Source organism: Geotrypetes seraphini, chromosome 1 (assembly GCF_902459505.1).
Source record: "Geotrypetes seraphini chromosome 1, aGeoSer1.1, whole genome shotgun sequence".
Classification (NCBI taxonomy): domain Eukaryota; kingdom Metazoa; phylum Chordata; class Amphibia; order Gymnophiona; family Dermophiidae; genus Geotrypetes; species Geotrypetes seraphini.
Genome location: NC_047084.1, coordinates 388,785,992 through 388,812,508, shown reverse-complemented (window position 1 = coordinate 388,812,508; position 26,517 = coordinate 388,785,992). Strand labels below are relative to the sequence as shown.

The 26,517-nt window shown below is 46.3% G+C and overlaps 1 protein-coding gene across 5 annotated transcripts in view; it reads left to right on the top strand.

Moving 5' to 3' along the window:
- Nucleotides 1-26,517, top strand: part of NCBP1 (nuclear cap binding protein subunit 1) — a 397,555-nt gene that overhangs the window by 220,981 nt on the left and 150,057 nt on the right. For all 5 annotated transcript variants that reach the window (XM_033917013.1, XM_033917021.1, XM_033917038.1 and 2 more), the window contains 3 exons: nt 18,077-18,141; nt 20,901-20,963; nt 22,647-22,721. In XM_033917013.1, coding sequence (XP_033772904.1) covers nt 18,077-18,141; nt 20,901-20,963; nt 22,647-22,721 — 203 coding nt within the window. The remainder of the gene's footprint in view (nt 1-18,076; nt 18,142-20,900; nt 20,964-22,646; nt 22,722-26,517) is intronic.

The following is a 26,517-nucleotide window of genomic DNA, read 5'->3' as shown; positions in this document are numbered from 1 at the left end:
GACGGAGAGATGCTTCTGGGAGGGGAGGAGGGAAAGGAATCTGGGAAGCTGCTGGGCTAGGAAAAAAAGGGACAGCTGCTACTGGAGAGGGAGAAGGAGACGGAGAGATGCTTCTGGGAGGGGAGGAGGGAAAGGAATCTGGGAAGCTGCTGGGCAAGGAAAAAAAAGGGACAGCTGCTACTGGAGAGGGAGACGGAGAGATGCTGCTGGGAGGGGAGGAAGGGAAGAGAGTTACTGCTGGACAGGAGGCTGGGAGAAAGAAAGAAAGGGGGCAGGCAGGGAAACAGAAGGAAAGAAGAGAAACAGAAAAAAAGAAAGAAAGGTCAGGGAGAGAGGAAGAAAAAGTTGGGGGAGGGAATGAGGTGTGGAGGAGAGAAAGCATACAGGCTGATAGAAGGGAAGAAAGATTGGATGCACAGTCAGAAGAAGAAAGTGCAACCAGAAATCACCAGACAAGGTAGGAAAAATGATTTTATTTTAAATTTAGCAAAGTGGAGGCAGTATTACCACAGTTTTCAAAGGAATTTGCCCAAATAACTTAATAGTTAACTGGGTAAATTCCCAGAGATGAAAACTTCCCTTCACTTACTATGCACAGTTCTGAATTTATATCTGCTGTCTATATTTTACAATATGGTCCCCTTTTACTAAACCGCAATAGTGGTTTTTAGCGCAGGGAGCCTATGAGCGTCAAGAGCAGTGCTGGGCATTCAGCGCAGCTCCCTGCGCTAAAAACTGCTATTGTGGTTTAATAAAAAGGATGGAGGGTATATTTGTCTATTTTTGTATGCTATAAAAACCAAATACAGAGAGAGACTGAGAGCTGTTGACGAAGAGCTACGTGTGTCTTTCTTCCATTCCAGCCAGAATATCAGCTTTGTGTTCAGCCAAACAGGCCCAGGTTTCGCACTGAATAAAGTATTTTATAATTTTTATAATTTTTATTTCATAATAAAGTAATTATAAAATACTTTCTTTGTGTTTATTTGATTCCTATTCAAGAGAATTACTTTATATATAGTCAATATAGGCAGAGAGTTAAATTTTTTAACATTTTCTAATGGTGGTGTGCCTCGTGATTTTTTTCATGAAACAAGTGTGCCTTTGCCCAAAAAAGGTTGAAAAACACTGGTCTAGAAATTGAAAGCATCAAACGTATTGTCTTCTGGACTGTTTTTAATTTACAGTTTACACATATGGATGTAACAGACATAACTACATTTGTTGTAAAACATTTATTAAGATATCATTTCATCCCTACAATTTCTGTGTTCTTAAAAATATTATTTAACGTTATTTAATTTAGCGTGTAGGCCTAAAATTCCTTTGAATACCTCGTCCTCATGTATCAGCAACTTTGACAACATATTTATTTGGCTCATAACTTGCTGGCGCCCGATATTTTTAGCTCACAGTGAAAAAAGTTTGCTCACAACACCCGCCCGCTTAGAGGGAACACTGGGCGGGCCCCCTCCGCCATAGTCCCAGGCCTCCTTCCCATCGGGGGTCGCCTCAAAGCCTTTTACCCTCGCTGGGAACAAGTCACGTCGGACGCATGGGTCCTTGGCGTGATCTCATCAGGATACTCTCAACTTTCGGGCCATTCCTCCAGACAACCCCCCAAGGAATTGCCCACCCAACCGGACACAGCTACCCCTGCTCCTATCCGAGGCTCGAGACCTGCTTCGCCTCAGGGCAGTGGAGGAGGTTCCCCACGACCAACGGGGGAAGGGCTTCTACTCCCGTTACTTCCTGGTACCGAAAAAAACAGGAGACCTACGCCCAATACTAGACTTGAGACGCCTCAACAAATTCCTAGTACAGGAAAAATTTCGGATGCTTTCCCTACCGACCCTCTACCCCCTGATCGACGAGGGCGACTGGCTCTGCTCCCTCGATCTGAAGGAGGCGTACACACATGTCCCAGTACACCCCGCTCACCGCAAGTTCTTGCGTTTTCAGGTGGGGGACTGGCACCTACAATACCGAGTCCTCCCCTTCGGCCTATCATCATCACCTCGGGTCTTCACCAAGTGCCTCGTGGTGGTCGTAGCAACCTTACGTTCCCAGGGCCTCCAGGTATTTCCCTACCTGGACGACTGGCTGATCAAAGCCCCGTCCAGGGAAGGGGTTATCTCAGCGACCCAACAGACTATTACCTACCTACAAAGTCTAGGGTTCGAAATAAACTTCCCAAAATCCCAACTACGCCCCTCGCAGTCCCTACAGTTCATCGGGGCCACGCTGGATACGGTTCGCCTCCGTTCCTTCCTCCCCCCTCCGCGCCTAGAGGCGTTAGTAAGTCTGAGTCGAAGGATCTCTCTGCTGACCTCGGTATCAGCTCGACAGATGATGACTCTCCTAGGGCACATGGCCTCCACCGTCCATGTCACACCCTTCGCCCGCCTCCATCTGAGAATCCCTCAATGGACCCTGGCCTCTCAATGGCGTCAAGACAGGGACCCGATCGACCGCCCCGTGACAGTGACTCCTTCCTTGCAGACTGGTGGGCCGACTCTTCAAATCTTTCCAAAGGTTTACTCTTCCTCGCCCCTCATCACAGCAAGGTACTCACCACGGACTCGTCAGAGTACGCTTGGGGAGCCCATCTGGACGGCCTACACACACAGGGGATGTGGTCAGCGGAAGACCGCCGCTGTCACATCAACGTGCTAGAGCTCCGGGCCATCTATCTCGCAGCTGTAGCCTTTCAACACCTGCTCCACGACCGGGTTGTCCTCATCCGAACCGACAACCAGGTTGCAATGTACTATGTAAACAAACAAGGAGGAACAAGGTCTTGGTCCCTCTGTCGAGAAGCCCTGCGCCTCTGGAAATGGGCAATCTCCAACAACACCTTCCTTTGAGCGGTGTACATACAAGGAGAACAAAACTGCCTAGCGGACAGACTCAGCCGCCTCCTCCAGCCACACGAGTGGTCACTGCACTCTCAAACCCTACGACAGGTGTTCAAACAGTGGGGGACACCTCAAATAGATCTGTTCGCATCCCCCCACAATCACAAACTGCCTCTCTTCTGCTCCCGGATGTACTCCCCGGAACGGCTCGAGGCCGACGCCTTCCTCCTAGACTGGGAGGGAAGGTTCCTGTACGCGTTTCCGCCGTTTCCTCTGATCCTGTGGACGCTTGTCCACCTGAAAACAGTACAAGCCACCCTGATCCTGATTGCTCCTCGCTGGCCACGCCAGCCTTGGTTTTCCCTTCTACTTCAACTCAGTGTCAGAGATCCACTGCCTCTGCCTCTGTTTCCCTCTCTACTGTCACAAGGTCAGGGTTCGCTGTTACATCCCAATCTTCAAGCTCTTCATCTGAATGCTTGGTTTCTTTCCCCCTGACTGCTCTCCCCGTGTCTCAATCAGTCAAGGAGATATTGGAGGCCTCTAGAAAGACCTCGACGAGAACCTGCTACTCCCAAAAGTGGACCAGATTCTCAACCTGGTGCTCCGCCCACAGTCAGGACCCGGTGTCGATCCCCGTCCCTCTGGTCCTTGACTATTTACTTCAATTATCTCATTCCGGCCTAAAGACCAACTCCATTCGAGTACACCTCAGTGCGATTGCGGCCTTTCATCAGCCCCTGGAAGGGAAAGCCCTCTCGCTCCATCCCTTAATCTCTCGCTTCATGAAGGGTCTTCTGAATGTCCACCCTCCTCTCAAACCCCCTCCGGTGGTTTGGGACCTTAACGTGGTTCTGGCTCAACTAATGAAACCTCCATTTGAGCCCCTAGACAAATGCCATCCAAAATTCCTCACTTGGAAGGTAATTTTCCTGCTCGCGCTCACTTCCGCCCGACGGGTTAGTGAGTTACAAGCTCTGGTAGCGGACCCACCCTTCACGGTATTCCACCATGACAAGGTGGTACTCCGCACCCATCCAAAGTTCTTGCCTAAAGTAGTGTCTGATTTTCACCCCAATCAGTCCATTGTCTTGCCTGTATTTTTTCCCAAGCCCCACTCTCACCCCGGAGAGGTGGCGCTCCATACTCTTGACTGTAAGAGAGCGTTGGCCTTCTACCTCCAACGCACTCAGTCACACCGGAAAGTCCCACAATTGTTTTTGTCCTTCGACCCAAACCGGTTAGGTCACCCAGTCTCCAAGCGCACCTTGTCCAACTGGTTGGCCGATTGCATCTCCTTCTGCTACGCTCAGGCTGGTCTCACACTGCATGGTCGAGTAACGGGACACAAGGTCCGAGCGATGGCAGCCTCCGTAGCGTTCCTCAGGTTCACACCTATTGAGGAAATCTGCAAGGCTGCCACGTGGTCTTCGGTTCATACTACTCCCACTACTACATCCAGACGGTATGGTCACTTCGGCCAATCTGTTTTGCAAAATTTGTTTTCCTAATGGCCAACCTTCCCACCATCCCTCTTTTTCTTAGCTTGGAGGTCACCCATCAGTCAAGAATATGCTGCCTGCTTGTCCTGGGATAAAGCACAGTTACTTACCGTAACAGGTGTTATCCAGGGACAGCAGGCAGATATTCTTGCGTCCCACCCACCTCCCCGGGTTGGCTTCTTAGCTGGCTTATCCTAACTGGGGACCGCCCACTACTGTCTGGACTCCCACCTCCCACTACTGTCTGGACTCACTGTCCAGGAGCGATGGCCGGTTCGGCCAATCGGTTTTGCGAAATCTATTTGCTTAAATTGCCAACTTCCCTCCATCCCTTTTCAGTTAGCTTGGAGGTCACCCACATGTGAGAATATCATGCCTGCTTGTCCTGGGATAAAGCACAGTTACTTACCGTAACAGGTGTTATCCAGGGACAGCAGGCATATATTCTCACAACCCGCCCGCCTCCCCGAGGTTGGCTTCTTTGCTAGCTAAGTGAACTGGAGACCACGAGGGGATGCGCCCTCTAGTGGAGCAGGAAGGCACGCATGCGTGGAGCAGCAGAGCAAACTTAAATCTTCAATCAAGTTTGCTTGAAAATGCTTCCGCATCGGGGCTCCGTAGATGACGTCACCCACATGTGAGAATATATGCCTGCTGTCCCTGGATAACACCTGTTACGGTAAGTAACTGTGCTTTCTGGTAGAGAATATAAGGTCTCTGCTTATGCAGATGATATACTACTCTATTTGAGGAATCCTGAAACAACCATTCCATGTTTGCTTGAATTGATAGAAAAATTTGGAAAATTTTCAGGATATAAAATAAACTAGAATAAATCAGAAGTTCTTCCTCTAAAGTACATTGTGCAAAAGGTCTATTTGATTCATTTCCCTTTATTTGGAAAGAGGAAGGTATTAAATATTTTGGTATTTGGATAAAAAACACGCTAGAAGATACAATGAAGGTAAATGAAAAAACTTTATTGCAAAAAGTAACAGAATTGTGTGAGCAATGGAATCCTTTACATCTGTCTTGGTGGGGGAGAGTCCAAACTATTAAGATGATGATATTGCCTGTTGTTTGTTATCAAATGGGTATGATACCAGTTTTTTTTCAGAGGTCTTTTTATAAAAAATTAAATAGTATTCTTACAAAATTTATTTGGCTGGGTAAAATTGCTAGAATTGCCTTAGTGACTTTACAAAAAACAATTGTGGAAGGTAGGGTAAATTTTCCCAATTTCTATAGGTATCATCAAGCCTATATTATGCGCCAGGGTATGTATTGGGTCCTCCTAGAACTCATGGAAAAGCTCCCAGACTGGTTAGGATTGGAATGGCAGCTTCTGGTTCCACTCAGACTTGGGCCATGTTCTTTAGTACCAAAATGCCTAGATTACATAAAGAAAACAGAATATTAGTAGATACATGGAAAACTGTACGATATGTCAATAATTTAACACCTATTCCAATTCAAAAATCTACAAACCAAACTATATGGCTGAACTCCAAGATTCAAATTGGCGGACTTCAGATTGTCTGGAAGTATTGGATAAAATCAGTTATCCCAGGACAAGCAGGCAGCATATTCTCACATGTGAGTGACGTCATCTACGGAGCCCCGACGCGGACAGCTTTTTCAAGCAAACTTGATTGAAGATTCAAGTTTGCTGTGCTGCACCATTCATGTGTGCCTTCTTGCTCCACTAGAGGGCGCATCCCCTCCTCGTGTTCTCCAGTTCTTTCGTTTCCGCGGAGCCAGAAAGTCCTGTTTTTGGTCTCTGCCCGAAAGTGCCTTCTAGCACCGCGGCTTTATTGTTTTTATCAGTGAGTCGCTGTGCGTGTATTGTTCTTCTTGGCTTTTTTATACCTGTGCGAGTTCGTGACTTTTTTGGCGCCCGGGGGCTCCCTGGTTGTCATGGCCTCGTCGGCCGCGGCCTATTTTTTCTTCTTATGTCCCGGCCCTTGACCGGTTTTAAAAAGTGCACCCGGTGTGATCGGCTGCTGTCGATCACCGACCCCCATTGGTGGTGCATCTTGTGTCTGGGGGCTGATCATCTGACGGAGTCCTTCCCCCGGTGTGCTACATTCCAGCATCGTGCTCTTCGCCGCTGTCAGGCCCGCATGGCGGACCTTTTCGCGGTAGACCAGCTCTCGGTCTCGTCCTCGACATCGGCCCTGGCCTTGACCTCGGCCTCGGGGACCTCGGCCCCGAAAACCTCAGCCTCGTCATCGAAAGCCTCCACTCCGGGTAAGTCCCCTCTTCCTCCAGCAGATTCCACACCAGTGAAGAAGCCATCCTTGGGGAAGCCAGCTGGGCATGGTGGGAACTCCTTGCCTGTAGCCCCAGTGAAGCCCTCGGGGCGTGCCTCCACCGCGCAGGAATACTCCTTGTCGAGGTTGCCCTCGGTGGAGTGCACTACGGCTTCGGACATGCCCTCGATGCTGTCTGTGCCTGTTTTTCAGGACATGCTCCGGGCGATGATCTCCTCGGAGCTGTCTGCGCGTTAGCCCATCTAACTCCGGCCCCGACCTCGCGTGCGCCGAATCAGCCTGAGCCTCGCGTCAAGGTGCACCGATCCAGGCGTCTCTCTTCTTTTTCTGAGTCCTCGCCCCAGGCCTTGGGGCGTTCTTCGCCCTTGGGGCGCCGTGAGGCGAAGCGCCGGTCGAAGCCTGCTGCGACCTCGTTCCAGAGGTTGGCCAAGCACGCCCGAGGTTCCCCTCCAAGGCGCGGCCGTTCTCCGACGGCTTGCGCTGTGGGACTGCTGCGGGTTTCCGAGTTATCTCTCACCAACCCGCAGTTGTTGCTAACTTTCCCTCGGTCCGGGGCTCTGGGCCGGGGCTCCAGGCTTTCGCCGAGGGAGTCCGGGGACAGGTCCCCGATCCGTCATCGGTCGGTGCCTCGTACCCCGGGGTTGTCCCCGAGGGGCTCCTCGAGACGACGTAGGTCCTCAACCCCGGTGCGCTCTTTGACTGCCTCCTGGGGCTTGGAGCGTGGTGCTGAGAGGGAGCCTTGATATTCTCGGGAGGCTTCTCCCTCTTTTTCAGTAGCGGGGCGGTCCTGTTCGGCGACATCCCCTGAGGGCAGGGGAGCGGCTCGTCCGTCCTTAATGAGGTTCGTGCAAGATATGGGGCGGGCGCTTAGCCTGGACCTCCGATCTGATTCCCGGTACACCAAAGAATATCTGGAGGTATTGGATATGCCGTCTCCGCCTCGTGAGTCGCTCAGGCTTCCACTGAACCCGGTGCTCCGGTAAGCTTTCATTCGCAACCTGGAGACTCCGTATGTGGTCACTGCAGTTCTCTCGAAGATGGAGTCCAAGTACCGGACGGTCCCCTGCCCGGGGTTCGAGCTGGCTCAACTGTCTCATCAGTCTTTACTCGTTGAGTCTTCGCTCAAAAAATCTCACCCGTCCCGGGTCTCAGCGGCGGTTCCGCCGGGTAGGGAGGGTAGGACTCTTGACAAATTTGGATGCAGGCTTTATCAGAATTCCATGATGGCCTCTAGGGTGTTGAACTATTTGTTCACCTTTACCTCCTACATCTGGTGCGGTTGTTGCCCACATTCCAGGCGAACTTTCCTTCCTCTCGCCAGGTGGCATTTGGTCAGCTGATTGAGGATCTGTCCCATCTGCGTCTCCATCTGTTCCACGCGGCGTATGACGCTTTCGAGCTCTCGTCCCGCGTCTCCGCTTTTGCGGTGTCCATGCGCCGGTTGGCATGGTTGCGGCTAGTCGACATGGATCCTAATCTCCAGGATCGCCTGGCCAACCTGCCCTGTGTGGGGAACGAACTGTTTGACGACTCCATAGAGGCTGCTACTAAGCGCCTTTCGGAGCATGAAAGATCTTTCGCTTCCCTGGTAAGACCGAAGGCGAAGCTGACTCCATCGAGGCCATATCGGGCCCCTCCCAGGCGGTACCCGCAGAAGATGACCCCGGCGTTCTTGCGCCCGCCACAGAGACGTCAGCAGGCGCACCTTCGGGCTTTGCCCAAATCTCAGCCAACTGCCGCGGCCAAGCCTTCCCCGTCTTTTTGACGGTTCGGGCAGATGGGAGCGGGCTCCCTCCACGCTGGTGTCAAGCATCCTTCCCATTGGGGGCCGCCTCAGCACGTTCTACCCTCGTTGGGCGACTATCAAGTCGGACGCATGGGTCTTGAGGCGTGATTGCCTCCAGATACTCTCTGAATTTCCAGGAGGTCCCTCCCGACCGCCCACCAAGCGCGTGTCCTTCCAATCGGGCGCAGTTATCCCTCCTTCTTTCAGAGGCTCGGGCTCTTCTTTGCCTGCGGGTGGTGGAGGTAGTCCCACATTGTCAACAGGGGCGTGGGTTTTACTTCCACTACTTCTTGGTTCCGAAGAAGACCGGGGACCTGCGCCCAATTCTGGACATGAGACACCTCAACAAATTCCTTGTGCTGGAGAAGTTCCGGATGCTTTCCCTTCCAGTTCTTTATCCCTTGCTGGACGAGGGGGACTGGCTCTACTCCCTCGATTTGAAGGAGGCCTACACACTTGTTCCGGTGCACCCTGCTTATCGCCGGTTCCTTCGGTTTCAGATGGGGGACCTGCATCTGCAGTACAGGGTCCTTCCGTTTGGTCTGGCTTCGTCCCCGAGTGTGTTCACGAAGTGCCTTGTGGTGGTTGCGGCGGCAGCCCTGCGGTCGCGGGGCCTGCAGGTGTTCCCCTACCGGGACAACTTGTTGATCAAAGCACCGTCGAGGGAAAGGGTTATCTCAGCGACCCGACAAGACTATTATATTTCTTCAGAGTCTGGGGTTCGAAGTAAACTTCCCCAAATCCCAGTTGTGCCCCTCGCAATCTCTACAATTCATCGGGGCCGTGCTGGACACGGTTCGTCTTCGGTCATTCCTTCCTCCTCCTCGGCTGGGGGCGCTTGTCCATATGGACAGGCAGGTTTCTCTGCTGTCCTCGGTCTCGGCGAAGCGCATAATGATTCTCTTTGGCCACATGGCCTCCACCGTCCATGTCACGCCGTTTGCCCGGTTGCACCTGCGGATCCCTCAGTGGATGTTGGCCTCTCAGTGGCGTCGAGACCGGGACCAGGTCTCCAGTCCCGTTGTGGTGACTCCCTCTTTGAGACGCTCGCTCCGTTGGTGGACCAACTCTTCCAATCTTTCCAGGGGTTTGCTCTTTCTTGCCCCTCTGCACCACAACGTCCTCACCACGGACTCTTCCGAGTATGCTTGGGGGGCTCATCTGGATGGCCTACGGCTCAGGGTCTGTGGTCGACGGAAGACCGTCGCTGTCACATCAACTTGTTGGAGCTTCGGGCCATTTTTTTGGCCACTGTGGCTTTCTGCCATCTGCTTCAGGATCATGTGGTCCTAGTCCGCACGGACAATCAGGTGGCGATGTATTATGTAAACAAGCAGGGAGGCACGGGGTCCTGGTCCCTGTGTCAGGAGGCTCTTCGTCTTTGGGAGTGGGCGATTCGCTACAACATATTTCTGCGTGCGGTTTACATACAGGGGGAGCGGAACTGTCTAGCAGACAGGCTGAGCCGCCTCCTGCAATCGCACGAGTGGTCTGTTCATTCCCAGGTCTTGCGCCAGGTGTTCGAGCGGTGGGGGACTCCTCAGATAGATCTGTTCGCTTCTCCCCTCAATCACAAACTGCCTCTCTTCTGTTCCCGGATGTTCTCCCCAAATCGTCTCGAGGCGGATGCCTTCCTCCTCGCTTGGGAGGGGAAGTTTCTTTTCGCATTTCCGCCGTTTCCTCTGATCTTAAGGACGCTAGTGCATCTCAAGTCTACGCATGCCACTCTGATCCTGGTTGTTCCTCGGTGGCCTCGGCAGCCGCGGTTCTCCCTGCTTCTTCAACTCAGTGTCAGGGAGCCTCTTCTTCTGCCTGTTTTTCCCTCTCTGCTGTCTCAGAGTCAGGGTTCTCTATTGCATCCCAATCTGCAGTCTCTACATCTGACGGCTTGGTACCTTTCCACCTGACTTCTCTTCAGTTATCTCAGTCGGTCAGGGAGGTTTTGGAAGCTTCTCGTAAGGTTTCGACTAGACTCTGCTATTCTCAAAAGTGGACTAGATTCTCTTCCTGGTGTTCGTCACATCATCTGGAACCCTTGTCGGCTCCTGTGTCCTCGGTTCTAGAATATTTACTTCATTTGTCTCAGTCCGGTCTTAAGACAAATTCTATTAGAGTGCACCTTAGCGCGATTGCTGCCTTTCATCAGCAGCTTGATGGGAAGTCCCTTTCTATCCATCCTTTGGTATCTCGCTTCAGGAGGAATCTCTTGAATGTCCATCCTCCTCTCAAGCCTCCCCCAGTGGTTTGGGATCTCAGTGTAGTTCTTCCTCAACTTATGAAAGCTCCGTTTGAGCCCATGGATAAATCTCATCTGAAGTTCCTCACTTGGAAGGTGATCTTCCTGCTTGTGCTCACTTCTGCTCGAAGAGTTAGTGAGCTGCAGGCATTGGTAGCGGACCCGCCTTTTACTGTATTCCATCATGACAAGGTGGTTCTCTGCACTCATCCAAAGTTTTTGCCCAAGGTGGTGTCTAATTTTCATCTCAATCAGTCCATTGTTCATCCGGTGTTTTTTCCCAAGCCCCATTCTCATCCTGGAGAGATGGCGTTTCACACTCTTGACTGTAAGAGGGCGTTGGCTTTTTATCTTCAACACACTCAATCTCATCGGAAGGTTCCTCAATTGTTTTTGTCCTTTGATCCTAATTGGTTGGGACATTCTGTTTCCAAGCGCACCTTGTCCAACTGGTTGGCGGCTTGTATTTCCTTCTGCTACGCTCAGGCTGGTCTCACGCTGCATGGTCGGGTCACAGGACATAGAGTCCGAGCGATGGCGGCTTCTGTCGCTTTCCTCAGGTCCACGCCTATCGAGGAGATCTGCAAGGCTGCCACTTGGTCTTCGGTTCATACCTTCACCTCACACTACTGTCTGGATACTTTGTCCAGGAGCGACAACCGGTTTGGCCAGTCGGTTTTACGTAATCTGTTTTCCTAAATTGCCAACTTCCCTCCCTCCGTCCCTTTTTTTGGTTAGCTTGGCAGTCACCCACATGTTGAGAATATGCTGCCTGCTTGTCCTGGGATAAAGCACAGTTACTTATCGTAACAGGTGTTATCCAGGGACAGCAGGCAGATATTCTCGCAACCCTCCCGCCTCCCCGGGGTTGGCTTCTTTGCTGGCTATCTGAACTGAAGACCACGAGGAGGGGATGCGCCCTCTAGTGGAGCAGGAAGGCACACACATGTGTGGTGCAGCACAGCTGTCCGCGTCGGGGCTCCGTAGATGACGTCACCCACATGTCGAGAATATCTGCCTGCTGTCCCTGGATAACACATGTTACAGTAAGTAACTGTGCTTTGCGGACATCGGCCAAGTCATGTCGCTCGGGATGGCCGCGCGTCATACCTGTGGCTTTGTGCTTGGGCGGCTGATGCGGCATCTAAAACTAAATTGACAAAATTTCCCTTTTGGGGGTCTTTTTTGTTTGGAGAGGATTTGGTCAAGTTGGTTCAGACCTTGACAGACTCTAAAGTGCCCTGCCTGCCTGAAGACCGTGCCCGTCCAACTGCACAAGGTGGAATGCTCAGGTGCATTTACTTGAGTTTCGCAGATATCGCCCTGGTCGAGGGGCTGCTTCCTTCCCAACCTCTGGGGCATCCCAGGGTTACTTCTTTCAGAGCATACAATCCAGGGGGGCTACATGATTCCTCTGCCAGCCCTTCTACTGTCCAGCTCACCTAATGACTCCATGCTGGCGCCGAATGGCGGACCTTTTTGCCGTGGAGCGGGCCTCGGCGTCGGCTTCGGCCCCGGCCTTGACCTCGGCCTCGACGACCTCGGCCCCGCCTCGGATATCCTCGACCTCGAAGATCTCGCCCCCAAAGTCCTCGGTTCCGGGTAAGTCCCCTCTTCTTTCTTCAGGTTTAACGCCAGCGAAGAAGTCATCCTCGGGGGCTCCAGCTGTGCAAGGGAGGGGTACCCTGCCCCTGGCCCTAGCTAAGCCCTCCAAGCCTTCGGGGCGTGCTTCCACCACGCGGGAATACTCAATGTCAAGGTCGCCCTCGGTGGAGTGCACTACGGCGCCTGATATGCCTTTGATGCTGTCGGTGCCTGTTTTTCAGGATATGCTCCGAGCCATGATATCCTCGGAGCTCTCCTCGGCGTTGGGCCACTTCCAGGCAGCCTCAACCTCGCGTGCGCCGGACCAGCCCGAGCCTCACGTCGAGGCCCCTCGGGGCAAGGTGAGTCGCTCCCGACGTCTCATCTTTTGATTCCTCGCCTCGAGCCGTTCCTCGCCCTCGGAGCACCGGGAGGCGAAGCGCCGGTCGAAGCCTGTTTTGACTCCGTCCCGGCGCCTGGCTAAGCGTGCCCGGGATTCCCCCCCTGAGACGGGGTCGTTCCCCGGTGGTGCGCGGGGCAGGGCCCCTCCGGGTTTCTGTAAGGTCATTCCAAGTTTTTACTCCTCGGCACAAGAAGAAATGATATATTTTCCATTATGGCCCCTACACTATGGAACTCCATACCAAACTATATCAGAATTGAAAAAGACCTTCTATCTTTTAAGAAAATTTTAAAAGCCTTCTTATTTCAAGACGCCTTTGATATATAGCAAGTCTCATACCAATCCCTTTACATTTAGTAAAGATTATCACTTTTTCCAATCCCCTTCATTCCCTATTGTGTTTTCCCTTTTATGTTAATTTCAACAGATAAAGAGATTGTAACTTTTCCCCCTTTCCTACGTATTCATTTGTTTTTATCCCTACTGTTTAAAAGTCAATTGTTTGTTTTATGATTAATTTGTATAATATATATGTGAGACCACCATCTGATGGTTTTTAACTTGTACATCGCTTAGAAATATTGTATAAGCGATTCATCAAATGCTAATAAACTTGAACTTGAACTTGTAGGCCTCCCTTCGTGGAGTTTTCTAGGGAGCATGTGATGTTGCAGCCTGTTCCTTCTTTTCTGCCAAAGGTGGTTTCGCCTTTTCATGTCAATTGGTCCATAGTCCTCCTGGTGTTGGGAAGCTAGGAGGGCTCTTCAGAGCAGAAGCAGTTGCGCAAATTGGATGTCTGTCGGATCCTTCGCTCGTATGTTCAGCGGACCCAGGAGTTCCGGAAATCGGATCATCTCTTTGTCCTCTTAGCAGGTTGTAAGGGGGATGGCGCTTCTAAGGCTACCATTGCGCGCTGGATCAAGGAGACTCTTGCTTCCGCATACCTTCTTCAGAAAAAGCCTTTTCCAGAATTACTCAAGGCTCATTCCACTCGGGGTCAGGCAGCCTCTTGGGTTGAGTCTTCGCTTGTGCCTCCAGTGGATATTTATAAAGCTGCAGTTTGGTCTTCTCTGCATTCCTTTGTGCGACCCTAAAGTGTGGTCGTTCAGACGCATCGGGACGCGATGTTCGGTGAGCATGTTTTGGTGTTGGCCTTTTGGGGGTCCCACCCATGATGAGTACTGCTTTAGTACATCCCATCAGTTAAGGCTGTACCGGTCTGGAAAAGTGACAAAGAAGGAGGAATTAAGTTCTTACCTGCTAATTTACTTTCTTTTAGACTTTCCAGACTGGTACAGCGCCCCTCCCTGTCTATTGTCGTTTGCTCTTGTGGGTTTTTCACATGAAGATTTTGTTTTTTGTGGGGGTTCTAGTATTTTTCTAGGGCCAGGGAGATCAAAGAACAGCAGCTGTGGCTTGGCTGGCGCAGCTGGTGAGCTGTGGGGACATTTTGCTGCAGGGGCCTTTCCTATGCATTTTCCAACAGCATTCCTGTATATTAGTTGTTACTCCTGTTCAGAGTATTACTGATTGTTTAGCTTTTCTTAGTTCTGTTTGGCTATTCGGTACACTAGTAGAGAGAGAGAGGGACAGCTATTAAGTACTATAACCCAAAAGTTTGGTCTCAGTCTCCACCTGCTGGTCATGATGAGCTATTACCCATCAGTAAAGGCTGTAGCGGTCTGGAAAGTCTAAAAGAAAGAAAATTAGCAGGTAAGAACCTAATTTCTCCATATTGATGCAGTCTTTTTCCAAGGCAAAAGTAGCTAAAAAAAGTCACCCACTAGGTGAGTATCTCCAAAGAGGATTCTAGAAACTCTGTGAGGTTCATTCCTGTCATATTATCTCTTACCATTTCCCAAGGTATTGGTACCCCCTAAAGATAGATAGTATGCTTTCACCAAAAGTGGCAAAATCTCTGGAATCTTTAATACTTGCGAAAAATATCTTCTTGCCATATTCATAGGAGATATTAGGGGGACCTAGAGAAATTCAGAAATCTTAGATTTTTCATTCTAACTTGATTTTCCAAATGTTCCCATTTTGCCATGTCATGAAGTTTTTCTCTTTAATAAATGCAGTATTCAAAACGTGAACCTCAACCATTTTGGCTTATAAGATCTCAATTTTTTAGCTTGCTGATCCAGGATAATGGTAGCTGGTGTTTGAATTTCTCTCAACTGTAAATTCCGGATATTGTCTCCCTCTGTGATCTATTGACTCGCAGCAGCTTATAATGCTAAAGCATTAAAACTTTCTACCATTCTAACAACAAGAGAAATCACTGGAATCCAAGATGGCGGTGATCAATTGAATGCTATCAAACACTTTGAAGTGTTTGTCGTCTTTTCTGATTCCTGATGGTTTTTAACCAGGAAACTCACCTGAAAAATGCCGAATAGAAGAGCCTCGTGTCACCCTGAAGTTCTTTCCTCGGGTACTATTGACGAACTCTTATGGCACCTGCAGAGAAACTCAAGTTTGTTGGGGGCTAGCCTGCGGGAGACGCAGGTGTTGGGTGGTGTTGATACGATACTCCAAGGGATCAAAACCACACTGACCCACAACATGAGAGCCCCACCTCCACAACATAAGAATAGCCTACTGGATCAGACTAATGGTCCATCAAGCCCAGTAGCCCGTTCTCACGGTGGCCAATCCAGGTCACTAGTCCCTGGCCAAAACCCAAGGAGTAGCAATATTCCATGCTACCGATATAGGGCAAGCAGTGGCTTCTCCCATGTCTTTCTCAATAACAGACTGGACTTCTGCTCCAGGAACTTGTCCAAACCTTTCTTAAATCCAGCTACGCTATCCGCTCTTACCACATCCTCTGGCAATGCGTTCCAGAGCTTAACTATTTTCTGAGTGAAAAAAAATTTCCTCCTATTGGTTTTAAAAGTATTTCCCTGTAACTTCATTGAGTGCCAGTTTGCCGCAGGAACAAAACACTCTGGAAAAGGAGGCGTCCCTGAACCTGGAGGCTAGTCCATCATTGTTGCTGAAGCTGGTGACTAACTCCCCACAGATGTTGGAGAGTTTAGAATCTGCGGCGATTTTATCAATGGAGAGTGAACAACATCAAGAGGAACAACATCAAGAGGAAGGCAATCAAGATAGAGAACAAAGTGGTGAGCAAGTTTCTACCATATGAGTGCATTCTTTTATATTAAAGAAACCCGCTGAAGATTAGATTCCCTTTGGGACCTGATGATAAATTTAGGAAAATCTCTAAGCCCTCAAATTCAAGCTTTAGAGGGCACAATAAATTGGCAAAAGGAACTAAAATGGGAAATGAATTCTTCTGAAGTGCATGCTGAAAAAGTGGATGAAGATTTACTAGAGACTCGACAAGTACAAGAGGCTATGATTAAAGATAATACTTATTTGAGGAAGAAAATAGAAGTTTGGGAGAATAATTTTCATAGTAATAATTTACATTTCTTAAACTTCCCTAGAGTGTACGCTATAACACCTAGAAAAATGTTAAAAGATATTTCTTAGAAGTTTTGATGGACCCTGAAAGTTCAGTTCCACCTTTTGCTCAGGCTTACTATTTGTGAGCTAAAACACAACAGGATCAACAAACTTCTGCATAAAATTGAGAAGCTCAAAGTTTAGATATAATGGATATATTGGAAATTTCTGATAGAGGTTGCTTAACCTTCAACTTTGTTGGTTACAGTGGTTTTATTGCCAGATAAAATGTGGATCCTAAGATTGTTTTTTTTAAATAGGCACAAAGAATTTCTAGGGCTAAAAATACATATTTTTCCCGATGTAACCAGTGATACTCAGAAGCGGAGATGCCAATTCCTACTTATAAAGTCTGGAGTCATTTCAGTGGGAGGGACTTTTTTTCTTAGATATTCATACAAATGCATCATAAAATATTGTTCAGTAAAGTATATATTTTTTTTGAACCTTTTCAGTTGACAACTTTCCTGTCTTTGAAACACCTTGAAGGAGAGAGAATGTTTAGCTCTTACTGATAAATATATCTCTCATGTAACGTTTCAACCGATTTTATTTATTTTTTCTTAAAATAGTTGGATATTCTTTAAACTGCTGCTTGTAATTTTGGATCTAACCTTTATGGACTTGAGAATGGTCAGTTAAAATTTTTTTTCCCATTTCTTTTCTTTCTCCCGTGGTTTTGGGATTACTTATGTAAGAAATATGATTAGATCCATTCTTTCTGTACAAGATGTAATATGCTTAATAAATATTTGGAAACTTGATAAATAAAAAAAACCACTTTCTACTATCCTTGATGGCTATATTTCACAAGGGGAGGAATTAAGAGGGGATACCACCAGCAAAGCTGAGCAAAATGCGATTCATGCAGAATTCTGACATTTCTCCCCTGCCACTGAAGGAATTCTGGTTCTCTGAGGCTTCACCCTATTAACAGGGTTAAGAGAATGCCCTCTCTGCACTGTTTCTACTCTTCTGCCAGACCAGCAGAAGCAGCAAAAGTGCTGGAAACCTTAGGATCCCCAAAATCCTCAAGAGTGGTTTGCTTCATGGTAGGGTTAACCAGCTGCAGTGAGACTAGCTCAGATTTTCCATTTCCTTTTGCTCATATTTTCATCAAGCAAAACGGGCCAAAATGACAGAGCATACACTCAAGGGATCTTGGAGAAGCTGCAGGTATATCTTATTGAGACCTGCAGAATTTTTCTAATTCTGTGACGAGCAATTTATTTTATTATGTGCTTAAGGAAATTTTAAAGTACAGATTTAGGAACATAAAAGCTGCATTGACAAGGACAACTAAGGAAAAACATTTAGTTGAAGACATTATATAAAAAGACCATTTTTTCCAAAGATATAGTATTATTTTTATAGCAAATCGCACCTATGGAGGAGACATTGACATGATCATACTTAGAGAAGAACAAAAAAATGAATATAGTCAAACTACAAGGTCTTAATCAGGGCAAGATTAATTCGTCGAGGACCCCTAGGCACACAAGTATACTGGGCTCCCTGCCCCTCCCCACCACACCATGCCCAAAGCTTCTCTCTGACGCGCTCAGGCGGAAACAGGAAGCTGCGTCAGAGGGAAGCTTTGGGCAAGCAGCACTGCTTGCAAAATTACAGTTCCCGTTGCCTTTCTTACTTGTTTGCTTGTTTTACTTTCCATCGATGGGGGACCCGCGTTGCCGATCGGGGTGGGGGGGGCGGCGGTGGCGGGGGCCCCCGTGTTGCAGTTAGGTGTTGTACCATTCTTTTTAATGTTTGTTTCATAGTACTAATTGCAAATTGTATGATGATCACAGAATTATCATGTATTTTTTTGTGTTACCAGAAGGATATATTTTAGTATTAAGACCCCTATTAAAAGTTGATGGATTAAAAATTCATTTGACTTTCCTATAAAGTTTCAAAATAAAGTTTGTCCTTTTCCTTAATAAAGAAAAATGTACAGCTTGCACAGGCCACTGAGATGTTCTATATGCGTATGGATTCAATGAATACAACCTGCATTGACAGGTAATTTATTGGTGTTCTTCAAATACAGGAAATTATGGAGTTGATATTTAAAATATTTAAAAAGGCAGGAGAGCCTCCTGCCCAGTTAAATCATGCTGGCTGGCATCACCTCTATAATTCAATAGCACTTAACCAGATAGTGTTGTTTAATTATAGCAGTGACTTTGATGGCACTATCTGGGTAGTACTGGGGAAGAACAAAAACAAGGAGACAAAATTCCATGAGAAGCAATCACAGAAAAAATGGGGATGGAATTGTACACATTAACCAGAGATAATCTAAAAGTTTATTGTGGTAAATCAAAAAAAGTCTAAAGCAATGTTAGAATTGGTTCAGTGATCATGATCTATGTTGCAATATTGAATCAGACCGTGTTTATTTGAAAGCCTGTCTCGGAGATAATAAAAAAAACTATGGTCATGAGATAGCAAAGACTATGGCCCAAATTCTGTAACCAGCGCCTAAAGTTAGGCATCTATTTCGGAGGCGCCCACCTAGATAGGCGCCTATCTAAATTGAATAACAAGCTCAATTAAGCTTTTTAATCAGCACTGATTGAAACATAGGCGCCTATCAAGATTCTGTAACAAGGCGCCACAAAAAATTTAGGTGGCCTTCAAAAAATAGGCGCTATGCATGTTAGGCATGGGCGTGGCTACATGTTAGACGCCTTCTTACAGAATCACTGCTCTTAAGCGTGCTTAAGCACTCGCATGAGCGCCTAACTTTTAGTTGTGCCTAGAGCTGACCTATTTAATGGGCACCTCCAAAATAGGTGCCACTCAGTGTGATTCACTAAACAGCACCCAATTTTACTTGAATCCTGCTGAACAGTGCCTATATTGGCACCTAACTTTTGGGCGCTTCTTATAGAATTTGTCCTTATGTTTCTCTGCAAAACCAACTTTGTAGCATCCTTGTAGACACTTGTCAGAATCCAACCACTATCGCAGTGGGTTCATGGGTGGTGTCAGAATGGGCCTGCATGTTATCTGGGCACTGATATTTGGTGCTCATCCTCAGAAATCTTTCCAGGCAAGAAGGACCACACAGTCCATGAGTTGCTTGGATAGTTGTTTAGGTACTGCCACAGAATACTGGCTGTACTTGTATAACTTCAGTAGCCAGGTGAGGCCGGATATGTAGTGCCCAGATTAGGCCCTGGCTGAATATCGGGTGGAATGTTTGCAGAAAGTATTTTCCCTTTTGTATAGGTTGTATGGTTTTTAACATTACTTTGCGTTTTGGAAGAGATTTCTAACAAGTTGCAAATTTCAGCAGAAATCTTTTGGCATCTGCAGTTCAAGAAGTTTCTCCATATAGAAAAAAGCTTCCAGTTTGAAATACCGTCTGTAGCAATTAAGGATTCTACATACCCTGGACTCCATAAAAATATGAAAAGTATAAAAAGTAACTAAGTATTCTTTTAGCACTTGAAGCAAAGTAAAAATAAAACTGTGATACAAAATATTAAAAACCCATCATGTAGCACAAGTGATTTCTTACTTGTGGCCCGGGGGCCACATGTGGCCCGCCAGGTACTATTTTGAGGCCCTTGGTATGTTTATCATAATCACAAAAGTAAAATAAAACAGTTTCTTGATCATATATCTCTTTAGCTATAAGTTACAATATTATTATTAAGACTTAGCCAAAAGGAGAGATTTATAAACTATAAAGAGTTTTATCTCATATAAAATTGTCATTTCTTTAATAAGACATTAACTATTTTTTCTGATGCCCTCCAAGTACCTACAAATCCAAAATATGGCCCTGCAAAGGGTTTGAGTTTGAGACCACTGATGTAGAAGTATGCTAAACTGAATACTGAGACCATCTAGTGATGCTGCTATTAAGAACACTGTGTTCCTGCTGAAAATGTCATTAATGATATAATCGCTTCAAAAATGCCCAAAATCCACTAAAAACATAGTAAGACAGTCTTTTGTTTGAGTCCTCTTTAAAAGAAATAATAAAAGTATCCTTCCCAATTTATTTTGAAAAATAAAAGTACCTTGTTAAACCACCTGGTCATCCAATAGCATCAGCCATTGGATCTACAGTATTTTAGAGCCTTTATCCAAGTTCACTGCCCCCTACCTTGGCTTCTCATTCCAAAGATGAAACTATATATAAGAGATTAGGTTCATATGATCAACATCCTTAAACATCCAAATGTTCAAATGACTTTTTTACCTGCAATATAGAATCATTATACATTTTACTAGACATTGTACTTTTTCAGTTTGAGTCCATTGAAAATGTGGTACTTTCTGATGTAAGATTATAAGCAACACATTGGGTCTTTCACCTATAAAGTATTAAATAGCAGTGAACTGAACTATTACAATCATGCATTTTCTCTAGATCCTTTATCTTTTCATAGAATAACAACCAAACCTTGGTTTTTTTGACACCAGTAGTTTCTTCTTGGAATTAGCTAGATCTTCCTCTCCCCCACCTCACTTGAATGTCTATTGGTGTTTGAGGTCAGGTCACAAAACACCTTTCTTTTTCCTTTAGATGTGCTGTTGATTAGAAATCTAACTTGTCAAGGGTCATAGCCTTAAGAAAGATATGAGGTTTTGAATTGTCTATTCCCTCATGTGAAAAACTGAACCGCTCTTGGGGATTTTGCTGTTTGAATTCTGCTGATTATGAATGTATTTTTCAAATTACAGTATTTAGTTTTTCCAAAAGATTTATTTTTTTCATGTAAGAAATTTGGTCTATTTTTAACTTTTCTTTAACTTTAAAGGTTAATTAACTGGTTCTCCCATCACTTGAGTAACTTTCAGTTCCGCTGGAGCTGGGAAGATTGGTAAGTGATTAAACTACTCATTGTTTACCTTTCTTTTAAAAATAACTCTTTTTTATTTACCTTAGTTGCAGACAGAAACAAAAGCAAAACAACATCTTACAAAGGCAGGTTTCTCATGATAGCAAGTAGTAAAACTAAGGCCCATATAACCATATACAGCATATTTCTAGCTCCTTTCCCAAGTCACTTCCAGTACTTGGATCAGATTGTATCATCAATCCTTATTTTGCTTTGTAAGAGGCTAATGACATATTCAAGTCATTTTTGCTAACTTAGTTTTCTAAACCATAAAGTCTAGCTGTTTCTTCCATTGAAGTGCTATGGTAAGACTAGCTGCATGTAGACAATGAGAAATTCTCTGCTCTTTGTTTACATTTTTATATTTCCATCTGGCCAAAATGTATAGCCTAGTTGTAAGCACTGCAGGGAGTTTAATATCAAAGATATCTATTCCTCTATCAGCTTCCAAAAATGTTGAACTATATTACATCCCCACAACAATATGGATGCAACTTTCCAACTCCTTCTAACTTGTCTAGTACCCTGAATTAGCCGAATTGAGGTGAGGAAAGAAAACAAGGCAATGATGTGTGGTGGAGAAATTTGTGTAAGTTCTTGGCTCTATTGTAAACTGAAAATTTGGAGCTAAATCTGCTGCCAGTCCATCTCATCCATTTCTCAAGTGAAGCTATAATTCTAGCATCTGTATCAAATTCCTTCCATCCAAAATTATGCAAAATATATCTTACTTATTATGTAGATTAGACACATGTGCTGGTTTTATTTTGTCCAAATAATTTGCAATCTCGGGTACCTGTCATCTTTCTTCCTGTGCCCTTCATCATTCCTTAGTAGAAGATAACTTGTACTTGGTGCACAAGTCTTCAGAGGACTTAAATAGTCCCTTTTCAAATTTGAGCCAAGCGGCATAACCATCCTTATATCCAGTAACCTATGACTGCAGACAGTCTTCCAGGTTTTTGCAACATGTTCAAATTAGTCAATTTTGCTACCATAAGTTGTAAGTGCATCTTTAAGTAGTTAATGTGACCTTATATATCTTCAAATGTTCTTCATTTTCTTTCACTGAAAACAGCTCCGCCATTTTGTGTATAACAAATTATAATTTAGAGCAGTGGTTCTCAACCCTGTCCTGGAGGACCACCAGGCCAATCGGGTTTTCAGGATAACTCTAATGAATATGCATGGAGCAGATTTGCATGCCTGTCGCTTCCATTATATGCAAATCTCTCTCATGCATATTCATTAGGGCTAGCCTGAAAACCCGATTGGCCTGGTGGTCCTCCAGGACAGGGTTGGGAACCATTGGTTTAGAGTCTATGCTTCTGCTCAACTTGTCTGAGAAGCAATTTAAGGCATGTCATAAAGAATTTGGGTCACTACCTTTTTATACCCTTTCTATTCATTGTTTGGGTATTAAGCACTTGGTAATTGCTTTAGATAACATAAGCTAACCACACATTATTAAGTATGCCATACTTCTGCTCCTACTAGTGCATCACATGGTCTCCCCATTGTTTACTTTGTATTGAAACATACTTAGCCAACTTGTATATTACAGTGTCATGCTGGGGGAGGGTCATGTTAAGTTGTGTATGTCTTACATAAAACTTTTTTTTCTTTAAACTAGTGAACAGATTTATTTTTATTCATTCTTCACAGGTCAGATTGTCTTACTCAGGACCTTGATAAACCTAAACCAAAATTTGTAAAAGAAGTTTTAGAAAAATGCATGAGGTGAGTGTTTCTCTTTGGTCAGACTCTTTGCTCTTGACTAATTTTTTCCCTCCAAAGTTAAGAAGGTCGCCATGAGACTTCTTCAGCTGCTGTGAAATTTTGTTTAAAATATTACTCTACAATTTCTCAATCAAATCAAAGCAGTTTACAATCTCAAAAATCATTAAGAAAATAATTTTTTTTTAAAATCATCAAATGTAAATAGAATTAAGATCAAGAGAAAGAAGAGGGGAAATAAACATTACAATTATCACTACTGTCCAACCAAACTTCCCCCAACTGAAAAGCTAATGAAGAAAAATGTTTTTTAAACTAATCTTGAGGTCCACCGATGGATCAAAAACTGGCTGGCAGGCAGGAAACAGAGGGTTGGAGTAAAGGGCCATTACTCAGACTGGCAATGGGTTACGAGCGGAGTTCCGCAGGGGTCGGTGCTGGGACCGCTCCTGTTCAATATATTTATTAATGACCTGGAGGTGGGAACAAACTGCGAAGTTATTAAATTTGCGGATGACACCAAACTCTACCGCAGGGTAGAAACCATGGAAGACTGCGAAGATCTGCAAAGGGACCTAACGACACTAGAAGAATGGGCCAAAAAGTGGCAAATGAGCTTTAACGTAGGGAAATGCAAGGTCATGCATGTAGGGAAAAAGAACCCGATGTTCAGCTACAAAATGGGGGGGATCACTGCTAGGGGTAAGTAACCTTGAAAGAGACCTGGGGGTGATGGTAGACACAACCCTGAAGGCGTCGGCACAGTGCTCCACAGCCTCAAGAAAAGCAAACAAAATGTTGGGTATCATTAAGAAGGGTATCACGACCAGGACGAAGGAGGTCATCCTGCCATTGTATCGTGCAATGGTGCGCCCACATCTGGAATACTGTGTCCAGGCCTGGTCGACGTACCTCAAGAAGGACATGGCGGTACTTGAGGGAATCCAGAGAAGAGCAACTAAACTGATAAAGGGTATAGAAAACCTCTCATATACTGACAGACTGAAAAAGCTGGGGCTGTTCTCCCTGGAAAAGCGGAGACTTAGAGGAGACATGATAGAAACCTTCAAGATCCTGAAGGGTATAGAAAGGGTAGACAGGGACAGATTTTTCAGATTATGGGGAACCACAAGTACAAAGGGGCACTCGGAGAAATTAAAAGGGGACAAGTTTAGAACAAATGCTAGAAAGTTCTTTTTCACCCAGAGGGTGGTGGATACATGGCATGCGCTTCCGGAGGCTGTGATAGGCCGGAGCACGTTACAAGGCTTCAAAGAAGGTTTGGATAGGTTCCTAGAGGATAAAGGAATTGAGGGGTACAGATAGGAGTAGAGGTAGTTTTAGGGATAGTCTGGGACCACTGCTCAGGCAATGGGCCTGATGGGCCGCCGCGGGAGTGGACCGCTGGGCGAGATGGACCTCTGGTCTGCCTCAGTGGAGGCAACTTCTTATGTTCTTATCTCTGCCTAAAGTAATAGAGGCAGAGTTTTCCAAAGAGCAGGAGCCAAATTAAGAAAAATATATATATTACATGTCTAAAAGAATTTTATCTATCAGTAAACAGATATGGAATAGTTGAGCCATTTTGTTCTTGAGCATATAAACCTAGGGAATCGGAAGATTTTATAAATTATATGAAATACTCTTGTAAAAAGCTTTATGAGCTAAAACTTTTACTTTGAACTTAACACTAACCCCCTCTTTTACTAAGGTGTGCTAACCGATTAGTGGGTGCTAAACGTTAATGCGTCCATAGACTAAAATGCATGCGTTAGCATTTAGCGCGCCCTAAATCGATTAGCACATGCTAATCAGCGCACCTTAGTAAGAGAGCCTAAGACATTGGTAATCAATGTGCTGCCTTAAGTAACCCCTTTACTATTACTACTAATTATTTCTGTAACGCTACTGGACATATGCAGTGCTGTAAGTCAAAACATAGAAGAGAGAGTTCTTGATCAAAAGACAGACAAACTGTACAAGAAGGTTCATCTGTACACAGTGTTCAAGTGGGGGGAATTACAGAGGGAATGATAAAGACAGATATGAGTGCTTAGCAGGTGGGTTGGAGTTTGGAATTGAAAGCAGCTTTAAAGAAGTGGGCTTGGAGTCTGGATTTAAATATTGTCAGGGATGAAGCTTGATGTACTGAGTCAGGCAGCTTGTTCCAGGCATATGGTGCAGCAAAGTAAAAGGGATGGAGTTTGGAGTTGAGAGAAGAGAGATACTGAGGAGCTATGGAGTGAATATACTTGTAGGTCATTAAGAGGAGTTTGAACTGTATGCAGAAACGGACAGGGAACTAGTGAAGTGAGGAGAGGGGTAATGTGGGCATAGCGACATTAGCAGAATATGAGGCATGCAGCAGAGTTCTGAACAGATTGAAGGGCAGAGAGATGGTTTAGCAGAAGGCCAGTGAGAAACAGGTTGCAGTAGTCTAGGTGAGAAGAGGTGATGGCAGTATGAATGAGGATCTTAGCAGCGCTCAGAAAGGAAGGGTCTGATTTTAGCGATATTGTACAGAAAGAAACAGCAAGTTTTGGCAGTCTGTTGGAATTTTTGCCGCCAGCCGTTGCGCATACCTCTGGACGGCTGGATGGACATGTGGTTACTCATTCCCATGAGCCTCCAAATAATAGAACGGTCCAAGGCTTAAATTCAACAATTCCTTCATTTTCCTGGCCAACAAAAAAATTCCCCAGAACTTGACCACAAACAGTGCAGTGGGGAATGCCCGGGATCCTTTACAATTCAAAATAATCAACTTTAGCTTCAAGCAGGACAAAATAATCACTTTGAAATGCAAACAGTTTGTGGAAAGAAAAACAACCCTTGTTTCTAGGGCAAACTGGAACAGCTTTAGCAGAGGTCTCTCCCTTCTCTCTGCTGCTGAAAGGAGGGTTTTACAAATCTCTCTCCCCATAGGACAGGCATGAGAGCTTATCATTCAAAACAAACAAAACAAAAGCTTCAGGCCTAACTCTTTCTTAGGCTTTGTACAGGGCACTAGTCCTTAATGGCTTTATCTGATAAGGAAGCAGTTTAGAGCACAGTTCTTCAACCGCCGGTCCGTGGACCGGTGCCAGTCCCCAGAAAATTCCTGCCGGTCCGCGCAGGGCCAGCAAGATGGACGCTGTTAAATTTCCTGCCCCGGTGGTGTTGGCGAAAATCTTCTGTTCCTTCCAGCCTCGGGCGATCAAGACAGGCTGCTGACGTCGGGCATTTCCTCTGTGAGTCTCGCCTATGCGGAAACAGGAAGTTGAAACAAAATAGGCGGGACTCAGAGAGGGAATGCCCGACGTCGGCAGCCTGTTTTGATCGCTGCCCCTGCCGAGTCGCCGAAGAGGGCCCCGGGGAAGATGCAGGTAGAAGGGAGATGGTCAGCGTGCGCAGGGGGGGGGGGGTCAGCGTGTGGATTGGGGCCATCAGCAGCGTCTGTGCTGAGAGTCTGCCCACGTGCATGATGCGGCGGGTAAAATGCCTCCGGCTCGTCTTGGGCGGCAGGGCCTGCAGTGCAAAGCTGTTTTTGCCGGCTTGGGGGGGTCGCGAATATGCAGGGCACAGCAGGAGTAAGATCATAGGGAGCCTTCAACAGTGGCTGTCTCCTTTCCTAGCAGCTCTGTGCTTACCAGGGCAGTGATTCACTTTGGCAACTTCCCCTTTCCTCAGAGGCTGCAACGGACCCAAGGCTGCCTAAGGAAATCACTGCTGTAGGCAAGTACTGAGAGCTGCTGGAAGGAGAGGAAGCCACTGTTGGGAGGCTGGGAAGCTGATGGATAAAGGGAGAGCAGCTACTGCA